Source organism: Phyllobates terribilis, unplaced genomic scaffold (assembly GCF_046119375.1).
Source record: "Phyllobates terribilis strain yellow unplaced genomic scaffold, ASM4611937v1 Scaffold_10__3_contigs__length_209671492, whole genome shotgun sequence".
NCBI lineage: Eukaryota > Metazoa > Chordata > Amphibia > Anura > Dendrobatidae > Phyllobates > Phyllobates terribilis.
In genome coordinates, this window is record NW_027362770.1 from 180,486,313 (window position 1) to 180,499,608 (window position 13,296).

Here is a 13,296-nt window from a genome sequence, read left to right on the forward strand (position 1 = left end):
TCATAATTCTGAACTTGCATCCTAGAAATGGAAACTATGATGCAAACCTTTGGCCTGGACAACTCTTCATGGTTTTCTAAACTTCTGCAGAAAGCTGGACCCTTAGTAGGTGCAGTCCTCCCTCTTTTCAGTGCCAGAACCAACTCTTTCTTTATAGTATACATCACACCTCTAAATAGAATTTTAAAAATGATTTTTCACTCTAGGATATAAGGGTACTTGGAAGGGAAGGATGTTTTATCCCCTTGGTCTGGGTAACTCTTCATAGTTTCCTACATTTCTGCAGTTGGTCCATCCTTAGCCACATTATGGCACCAAAAAGAGGACAGAAAACTCCAACATTTCTTTGTATTGTATATAGCACACTTTTAAACAGAGATTTCAAGAAGCTTTTTCACCCTAGAATTAAAAGGTACTTGGGAGGGAAATATGATGTGACACTTTGGCCTATGCAAGGCTTCCTACATTTCTGCAGTTTATTCAGTATTTAGCTTGTTATGGCACCAAAAAAAGGACCCAAACTTCCGCTCCACTGTATATATACCTCTAAATAGAGTTTCAAGATTATTTTTGACGATACGATACAACATTATTTGGGAAGGAAGGGTAATGTGACCTTTTGGCCTGGGCAACTCTTCGTCATTTCCTAAATTTCTGCAGATAGTTGAGCCTTTAACTGTTTCTTGCCATCTAAAAAGGAAAGACAACCCCAACCTTTCTGTTCACTACATAGATCACACCTCTTAATATAGATATCTAGATGTTTTTTTCCCCTTAGGATTGAAAGGTACTTGGGAGGGAAGTGAGACGTGGCCCTTTGGCATGGGCAACTCTTCATTGTTTCCTAAATTTCTGCAGATATTTGAGCCCTTAGTTAATTCTGACACGGAAAAGAGAGAGGATGGCCCCATCCCTTTTCTCTACAGTATATAACATACCTCTACATTAGAAATTTCAAAATGATTTTTCACCCTAGGATACAAGGGTACTTGGGAGGGAACAGTGATGTGACTCCTTGGCTTGGGTAACTCTTCATGGTTTCATACATTTCTGCAGTTGGTTCATCACTTGCCCCATTAAGTCACCAAAATGAGGAAAGACGACTGCAGCATTTTTTTGTATTATATCTATCATCCCTCTAAAAAGAGATGATTTTCACCCTAGATTTCAAAGATACTTGGAAAGGTAGTGTGATGGCCTTGCCAACTCTTCAAGGTTTCCTACATTTCTGCAGTTTGGTCAGCCCTTAGCTGGTTATGGCACCAAAAAGAAGAATGACAATCCCAAACCATTTCTCCACTGTATATATCACACCTCTATATAGAGTTTCATAATGGTTTTTCACCATAGGATACCAGGTTACTTGGAAGGGAAGGGTAACCCCCTTTGGCCAGGGCAACTCTTTGTGGTTTCCTAAATTTCAGCAGATAGTTGAGCGCTTAGCGTTTTCTTGGCCAGATAAAAAGAATGGATGACCCCAAATTTTCTGTTCACTATACATTTCACATCTCTAAACAAAGATTTCAAGATGATTTTTCACCCTAGGATACAAGGTTACTTGGGAAAGAAGGGTTATGTGACCATGTGGACTAGATTTCGGCAGATGGTTGACCCTGTAGATTTTTGGCACAAAAAAAGTGAAATAATTAATCCAATCTTTCTATGTACTGTATAAATTACATCTCTAAATAGAAACTACACGAATACAAGAGTATTTTTCACCCAAGGATACAAGGGTACTTGGGAAGGCTAAGTGATCTGAACCATTGGACTGGTTAACTGTTCATGGATTGCTACATTTCTGTAGCAGGTTGAGCCCTTAACTAGTTCTGGCAGCAGTACGAGGGGAATTACTCAAACCTTTCACTTTACTGTATATGCACTACCTCTATAGAAATTTCTAGATCTTTCTTCCAAAATTTTTGGAATATAGTGAAAATAAGCTTCTACCTCAGTGTAACAGTCTCATCCCCTTGAGCACTAATCAACCTATGTACAGAAAGAAAGATAATATTTCAATATGGCCAATGATGGTGGCAACTTTCTGACCTCGGTTACAGTCGGAAGAGCTGCTCTGAGGCACAAACAGCTGCTCTGACAAATGAAATTCTGTGCAGACTCTATAATTAGGAGGACATGAGCCTATATGGAGCAGAGTAGTTCAGACAGAATATCCGACCTCCGCTCGTTCTGTGTGATGGTTCCATATTCCAACTTCTTCACCGTCGACGCTAAAACCTTATTGGCGTCATTAGCGAAATCCAAATCCCGAACTTCGCTAAGAGGAACGGATATTATAGCGAAGGCTTCCTTATCCTCTTTGGTCTGACAGGTTCCAATCTGAAGAAAAGATACAGGAAAAAAAATAAAATAAAATCAACAGAAAAATACAGAAATAAAATGAGAAAAAAAATTAGAAAAAAACAACAACAAAAAAATATATATAATAAAATAATAAGAATTAGTTATGGTTACTATTCTGTGTGTGACATTCTGATTATTTTTCGCCTTGTGATCAGTAATCTTTCAGGGACCTGACATGATCTGTACCTTCAGCATAACCGGCCTTTCTTCCTCCGTATCGATGGGTATACTGGTGCTGGTGACCCAGGTGTTTGTACAGAGATGTCGCAGCCGCACGTACGAATTCCTGCAGGTAAGGATAATTCAGCAAAGGGTTAGTAACGAAGAAAGAAAGAGGGAGTGAAAAGAAAGAAAGAAGGAAGGAAGAAAGGAAATAATGAAAGGAAAAAGGAAAGAAAGAGGTAAGGAAGGAAAGAGGTAAGGAAATAAAGAAAGAAAAGGGAGATAAGGAAGAAAGAAGGAAAGAAAAAAAGAAGAAACAAATAAAGAAAGGGAAAAAGAAAGGAAAGAAGGAAGGAAGGAAGGAAAGAGAGGGAAAGAAGAAAGGAAAGAAAGAAAAAAAGGGAAGAGGAAGTGAAAAGAAGAAATAAAGAAGGAAGGAAAGAAGGAAGGAAGAAAGGAAATAAGGAAAGAGGAAAGGAAATAAGGAAAGAAGAAAGGAAATAAGGAAAGAAGAAAGGAAATAAGGAAAGAAAGAAGAAAAGGAAGGAATGAAGGAAAGAAAAAAGGAAGGAAGGAAGAAAGGAAATAAGGAAAGAAGGAGGAAAAAAGGAAGGAAGGAAGGGAATAAAAGAAGAAAAAGGGAAGTGAAGGAAAGAAAGAATGAAAGAAGAAAAAAAAGAAAAATAGATAGATGCACTCCTGTATGCACTCCTCAGAGCTTCTTCTCGTGGTGGCTGCAGGCAGCCAGCAATGTACCATGTAGCTCTGACCACTCCACCGAAGAGTACCACCCTCACCTCTGGCCACACCCCCAGAGGAGCACCACCCTCGCCTCTGGCCACACCCCCAGAGGAGCACCACCATCGCCTCTGGCCACGCCCCCAGAGGAGCACCACACTCGCCTCTGGCCACGCCCCCAGAGGAGCACCACCCTCGCCTCTGGCCACGCCCCCAGAGGAGCACCACCCTCACCTCTGGCCACGCCCCCAGAGGAGCACCACCCACACCTCTGGCCACGCCCCCAGAGGAGCACCACCCTCGCCTCTGGTCACGCCCCCAGAGGAGCACCACCCTCGCCTCTGGCCACGCCCCCAGAGGAGCACCACCCTCGCCTCTGGCCACGCCCCCAGAGGAGCACCACCCTCGCCTCTGGCCACGCCCCCAGAGGAGCACCACCCTCGCCTCTGGCCACGCCCCCAGAGGAGCACCACCCTCGCCTCTGGCCACACCCCCAGAGGAGCACCACCCTCACCTCTGGCCACGCCCCCAGAGGAGCACCACCCACACCTCTGGCCATGCCCCCAGAGGAGCACCACCCTCGCCTCTGGCCACGCCCCCAGAGGAGAACCACCCTCGCCTCTGGCCACGCCCCCAGAGGAGCACCACCCTCGTCTCTGGCCACACCCCCAGAGGAGAACCACCCTTGCCTCTGGCCACGCCCCCAGAGGAGCACCACCCTCGCCTCTGGCCACGCCCCCAGAGGAGCACCACCCTTGACTCTGGCCACGCCCCCAGAGGAGCACCACCCACACCTCTGGCCACGCCCCCAGAGGAGCACCACCCTCACCTCTGGCCACACCCCCAGAGGAGCACCACAATCAACTATGGCCACACCCCCAGAGGAGCACCACAATCAACTATGGCCACACCCCCAGAGGAGCACCACAATCAACTATGGCCACGCCCCTGAGGAGCACAACCCTCGCCTCTCCCCAGAGGAGCACCACCCTCGCCTCGGGCCACTCCCCTGAGGAGCACCACCCTCGCCTCGGGCCACTCGCCTGAGGAGCACCACCCTCGCCTCGGGCCACTCCCCTGAGGAGCACCACCCTCGCCTCGGGCCACTCCCCTGAGGAGCACCACCCTCGCCTCGGGCCACTCCCCTGAGGAGCACCACCCTCGCCTCTGGCCACTCCCCTGAGGAGCACCACCCTCACCTCGGCACCAGGCAATCCGCTCTCTGTAGTGTTGTGGCATCCAACTCAAAGAGAGACGCAATATCGTTCCCGTGGGGCACAGACACCAGTGTGAACATGATCTTCTCCCCCGCCGGCCACTTCCTCTTGGACACCGGTATCTCACCTTCTCTCTGGAAGGGACAAAGAAATGTGAAAATAATCTAATCCCTCTCTGTAACAACTGTACCCGGTCCAGACAATCCTCTGTGAGCTGCACATGTTCCCTGCACTGGCACACTGTAACAAACCCTCAGGTCAGGCTTCTGTATGGAAACAAGAGTATCCTCATTTACTGAAACAAGGAATATTTTTTTAGTCGCCATTTTTTCTGCATTTTCCTGAATTCAGAGGACAAGCCGGTGGCAGGGGGGCGGCAGGAGGTATTAGGGGCAGCGGGAACGTGAGAGCACAAGTGCATTAATTCCTCCGCTCCCGCTGGAATCCTCTGTGCCGCCTCGCGCTTCCACTAACACCTCGGTTATTGACTCACGTGTGAGTCATCTCCATTTTTAGCGGAGACATCACGCTCCGGCTCTCGAGACGCCTTGGAAGCCTCAGCCGACGTGCTGCCCGCGCTGACTCAGCCTCGCGGGCAGCGGAGGAGTTGGCAGCTCCGCCGTGACGGAGAGCGGCGATTCCCCCGGAAAGATTAACCATCGATGAGACTGCTGGATCCAGAGCTTCCCCAAATATCATTCATTCTCTATTCTCTGGGTCAATTAAATAAAAGCTATTGTTCCCTGTTATCAGCCATTGATATAATAAGTGCAGAAATCTCAGCCGCCCCCATGATCACTGCTTTATCGCCACTGAGACGGTGACATCTCCACCTATACATGTGACCGATCGGAGGCTCCTTTAAGAAATGCAAGTGTGAAAAACGGAGAGAGAGGAGTTTCGCTGCGGCTGTCACTGCGGAGAAACTTCAGCTCTCTAGAGAGGCACAAAATGAGGTCTCTGAGCTGCGGCCAGATGGCACCGAGCCGCGGGGAACAAAGCGGCTCTGTGCGGCGGGCAGCACATCACTGAGCGCGGAGATACGGCCAGGGCACCGGCGCTGGGGGAGCAGAGCACGTATGCATGTATATACACGGGACGTACACACGTATATACACGGGACGTACACACGTATATACACGGGACGTACACACGTATATACACGGGACGTACACACGTATATACACGGGACGTACACACGTATATACACGGGACGTACACATGTATATACACGGGACGTACACACGTATATACACGGGACGTACACACGTATATACACGGGACGTACACATGTATATACACGGGACGTACACACGTATATACACGGGACGTACACACGTATATACACGGGACGTACACATATATATATACACACAGCACGTACACACGTATATACACGGGACGTACACACGTATATACACGGGACGTACACACGTATATACACGGGACGTACACACGTATATACACGGGACGTACACATATATACACACAGCACGTATACATGTATATACACGGGACGTACACACGTATATACACGGGACGTACACATGTATATACACGGGACGTACACACGTATATACACGGGACGTACACACGTATATACACGGGACGTACACACGTATATACACACAGCACGTACACACGTATATACACGGGACGTACACACGTATATACACGGGACGTACACATATATATATACACACAGCACGTACACACGTATATACACGGGACGTACACACGTATATACACGGGACGTACACATATATATATACACACAGCACGTACACACGTATATACACGGGACGTACACACGTATATACACACAGCACGTACACACGTATATACACGGGACGTACACACGTATATACACGGGACGTACACATATATATATACACACAGCACGTACACACGTATATACACGGGACGTACACACGTATATACACGGGACGTACACATATATATATACACACAGCACGTACACACGTATATACACGGGACGTACACACGTATATACACGGGACGTACACACATATATATATACACACAGCACGTACACACGTATATACACGGGATGTACACACGTATATACACGGGACGTACACATATATATATATACACACAGCACGTACACACGTATATACACGGGACGTACACACGTATATACACGGGACGTACACATATATATATATACACACAGCACGTACACACGTATATACACGGGACGTACACACGTATATACACGGGACGTACACATATATATACACGGGACGTACACATATATATATATACACACAGCACGTACACACGTATATACACGGGACGTACACATATATATATACACACAGCACGTACACACGTATATACACAGCACGTACACACGTATATACACGGGACGTACACACGTATATACACGGGACGTACACATATATATATACACACAGCACGTACACACGTATATACACGGGACGTACACATATATATATACACACAGCACGTACACACGTATATACACGGGACGTACACATATATATATACACACAGCACGTACACACGTATATACACGGGACGTACACACGTATATACACGGGACGTACACATATATATATACACGGGACGTACACATATATATATACACACAGCACGTATATACACGGGACGTACACATATATATATACACACAGCACGTATACATGTATATACACGGGACGTACACACGTATATACACGGGACGTACACACGTATATACACACAGCACGTACACACGTATATACACAGCACGTACACACGTATATACACGGGACGTACACATATATATACACACAGCACGTACACACGTATATACACGGGACGTACACACGTATATACACGGGACGTACACATATATATATACACACAGCACGTACACACGTATATACACGGGACGTACACATATATATATACACACAGCACGTACACACGTATATACACGGGACGTACACACGTATATACACGGGACGTACACATATATATATACACACAGCACGTACACACGTATATACACGGGACGTACACATATATATATACACACAGCACGTACACACGTATATACACGGGACGTACACACGTATATACACGGGACGTACACACATATATACACGGGACGTACACACATATATACACGGGACGTACACATATATATATACACACAGCACGTACACACGTATATACACGGGACGTACACACGTATATACACGGGACGTACACACGTATATACACGGGACGTACACATATATATATACACACAGCACGTATACATGTATATACACGGGACGTACACACGTATATACACGGGACGTACACACATATATACACGGGACGTACACACATATATACACGGGACGTACACATATATATATACACACAGCACGTACACACGTATATACACGGGACGTACACACGTATATACACGGGACGTACACATGTATATACACGGGACGTACACACGTATATACACGGGACGTACACATATATATACACGGGACGTACACACGTATATACACGGGACGTACACACGTATATACACGGGACGTACACACGTATATACACGGGACGTACACATATATATATATACACACAGCACGTATACATGTATATACACGGGACGTACACACGTATATACACACAGCACGTACACACGTATATACACGGGACGTACACACGTATATACACGGGACGTACACACATATATACACACAGCACGTACACACGTATATACACGGGACGTACACATATATATATACACACAGCACGTATACACGTATATACACGGGACGTACACACGTATATACACGGGACGTACACACGTATATACACACAGCACGTACACACGTATATACACGGGACGTACACACGTATATACACGGGACATACACATATATATATACACACAGCACGTACACACGTATATACACGGGACGTACACACGTATATACACGGGACGTACACATATATATATACACACAGCACGTACACATATATATATACACGGGACGTACACACGTATATACACGGGACGTACACATATATATATACACACAGCACGTACACACGTATATACACGGGACGTACACACGTATATACACGGGACGTACACATATATATATACACACAGCACGTACACACGTATATACACAGCACGTACACACGTATATACACGGGACGTACACACGTATATACACGGGACGTACACATATATATATACACACAGCACGTACACACGTATATACACGGGACGTACACACGTATATACACGGGACGTACACACGTATATACACGGGACGTACACATATATATATACACACAGCACGTACACACGTATATACACGGGACGTACACACGTATATACACGGGACGTACACACGTATATACACGGGACGTACACACGTATATACACGGGACGTACACATATATATATACACACAGCACGTACACACGTATATACACGGGACGTACACATATATATATATACACACAGCACGTATACATGTATATACACGGGACGTACACACGTATATACACGGGACGTACACACGTATATACACACAGCACGTACACACGTATATACACGGGACGTACACATATATATACACACAGCACGTACACACGTATATACACGGGACGTACACACGTATATACACGGGACGTACACATATATATATACACACAGCACGTATACATGTATATACACGGGACGTACACACGTATATACACGGGACGTACACATATATATATACACACAGCACGTACACACGTATATACACGGGACGTACACACGTATATACACGGGACGTACACACGTATATACACGGGACGTACACACGTATATACACGGGACGTACACATATATATACACGGGACGTACACACGTATATACACGGGACGTACACATATATATATACACACAGCACGTACACACGTATATACACGGGACGTACACACGTATATACACGGGACGTACACATATATATATACACACAGCACGTACACACGTATATACACGGGACGTACACATATATATATACACACAGCACGTACACACGTATATACACGGGACGTACACACGTATATACACGGGACGTACACACGTATATACACGGGACGTACACACGTATATACACGGGACGTACACATATATATACACGGGACGTACACACGTATATACACGGGACGTACACATATATATATACACACAGCACGTACACACGTATATACACGGGATGTACACAAGTATATACACGGGACGTACACACGTATATACACGGGACGTACACATATATATATACACACTGCACGTACACTCGTATATACACGGGACGTACACAAGTATATACACGGGACGTACACATATATATATACACACAGCACGTACACACGTATATACACGGGACGTACACATATATATATACACACAGCACGTACACACATATATACAAGGGACGTACACACATATATACACAGCACGTATACATGTATATACACGGGACGTACACATATATATATACACGGGACGTATACACGTATATACACGGGACGTACACACGTATATACACACAGCACATACACATCTATATACACGGGATGAACACACGTATATACACAGCACGTATACATGTATATACACGGGACGTACACACGTATATACACGGGACGTACACACGTATATACACGGGACGTACACACTTATATACACGGGACGTACACACGTATATACACGGGACGTACACACGTATATACACAGCACGTATACATGTATATACATGGGACGTACACACGTATATACACGGGACGTACACACGTATATACACGGGACGAACACACGTATATACACAGCACGTATACATGTATATACATGGGACGTACACACGTATATACACGGGACGTACACACGTATATACACGGGACGTACACACTTATATACACGGGACGTACACATGTATATACACGGGACGTACACACATATATACACGGGACGTACACACTTATATACACGGGACGTACACACGTATATACACGGGACGTACACACGTATATACACACAGCACATACACATCTATATACACGGGACGAACACACGTATATACACAGCACGTATACATGTATATACACGGGACGTACACACGTATATACACGAGACGTACACACGTATATACACGGGACGTACACACTTATATACACGGGACGTACACACTTATATACACGGGACGTACACACTTATATACACGGGACGTACACACTTATATACACGGGACGTACACACGTATATACACGGGACGTACACACATATATACACGGGACGTACACACTTATATACACGGGACGTACACACGTATATACACGGGACGTACACACGTATATACACACAGCACATACACATCTATATACACGGGACGAACACACGTATATACACAGCACGTATACATGTATATACACGGGACGTACACACGTATATACACGAGACGTACACACGTATATACACGGGACGTACACACGTATATACACGGGACGTACACACTTATATACACGGGACATATACACTTATATACACGGGACGTACACACTTATATACACGGGACGTACACACGTATATACACGGGACGTACACACGTATATACACGGGACGTACACACGTATATACACGGGACGTACACACGTATATACACGGGACGTACACACGTATATACACGGGACGTACACACGTATATACACGGGACGTACACACTTATATACACGGGACGTACACACGTATATACACGGGACGTACACACTTATATACACGGGACGTACACACTTATATACACGGGACGTACACACTTATATACACGGGACGTACACACGTATATACACACAGCACATACACATCTATATACACGGGACGAACACACGTATATACACAGCACGTATACATGTACATACACGGGACGTACACACGTATATACACGGGACGTACACACGTATATACACGGGACGTACACACGTATATACACGGGACGTACACACGTATATACACGGGACGTACACACGTATATACGCACAGCACATACACATCTATATACACGGGACGAACACACGTATATACACGGGACGTACACACGTATATACACGGGACGTACACACGTATATACACGGGACGTACACACGTATATACACACAGCACATACACATCTATATACACGGGACGAACACACGTATATACACGGGACGTACACATGTATATACACGGGACGTACACACGTATATACACGGGACGTACACATGTATATACACGGGACGTACACACGTATATACACGGGACGTACACACATATATACACGGGACGAACACACGTATATACACGGGACGTACACACGTATATACACACAGCACATACACATCTATATACACGGGACGAACACACGTATATACACGGGACGTACACATGTATATACACGGGACGTACACACGTATATACACGGGACGTACACATGTATATACACGGGACGAACACACGTATATACACGGGACGTACACACATATACACGGGACGTACACACATATATACACGGGACGTACACACATATATACACGGGACGTACACACGTATATACACGGGACGTACACACATATATACACGGGACGTACACACATATATACACGGGACGAACACACGTATATACACGGGACGTACACACGTATATACACGGGACGAACACACGTATATACACGGGACGAACACACGTATATACACGGGACGTATACACTTATATACACGGGACGTACACACGTATATACACAGCACGTATACAAGTATATACACGGGACGTACACACGTATATACACGGGACGTACACATGTATATAGACGGGACGTACACACTTATATACAGGGGACGTACACACGTATATACACGGGACGTACACACGTATATACACGGGACGTACACATGTATATACACGGGACGTACACATGTATATACACGGGACGTACACACTTATATACAGGGGACGTACACACTTATATACAGGGGACGTACACACGTATATACACGGGACGTACACGTATATACACGGGACGTACACACGTATATACACACAGCACATACACATCTATATACACGGGACGAACACACGTATATACACAGCACGTATACATGTATATACACGGGACGTACACATATATATATACACACAGCACGTACACACGTATATACACGAGACGTACACACGTATATACACGGGACGTACACACGTATATACACGGGACGTACACACGTATATACACGGGACATACACATTTATATACACGGGACGTACACACGTATATACACGGGACGTACACACGTATATACATACAGCACATACACATCTATACACACGGGACAAACACACGTATATACACAGGACGTACACATGTATATACACACAGCACGTATACATGTATATACACGGGACGTACACACGTATATACACAGGACGTACACATGTATATACACACAGCACGTAAACATGTATATACACGGGACGTACACATGTATATACACACAGCACGTATGCATGTATATACACGGGACGTACACACGTATATACACGGGACGTACACACGTATATACACACACCACGTATGCATGTATATACACGGGACGTACACATGTATATACACACAGCACGTATACATGTATATACACGGGACGTACACATGTATATACACACAGCACGTATGCATGTATATACACGGGACGTACACACATATATACACGGGACGTACACACGTATATACACAGCACGTACACACGTATATACAC

At 45.3% G+C, this 13,296-nt stretch overlaps 1 protein-coding gene across 1 annotated transcript in view; it reads right to left on the minus strand.

Annotated features, from left to right (window-relative positions):
• The window catches only part of ITPR2 (inositol 1,4,5-trisphosphate receptor type 2), a 294,636-nt gene that overhangs the window by 164,480 nt on the left and 116,860 nt on the right, over window positions 1–13,296 (minus strand). The window contains exons 11-13 of the mRNA XM_073649236.1: window positions 4,464–4,615; window positions 2,551–2,650; window positions 2,180–2,340 (exon numbers count right to left, since the gene is read on the minus strand). Of these exons, the coding sequence (XP_073505337.1) occupies window positions 2,180–2,340; window positions 2,551–2,650; window positions 4,464–4,615 (413 nt within the window). The remainder of the gene's footprint in view (window positions 1–2,179; window positions 2,341–2,550; window positions 2,651–4,463; window positions 4,616–13,296) is intronic.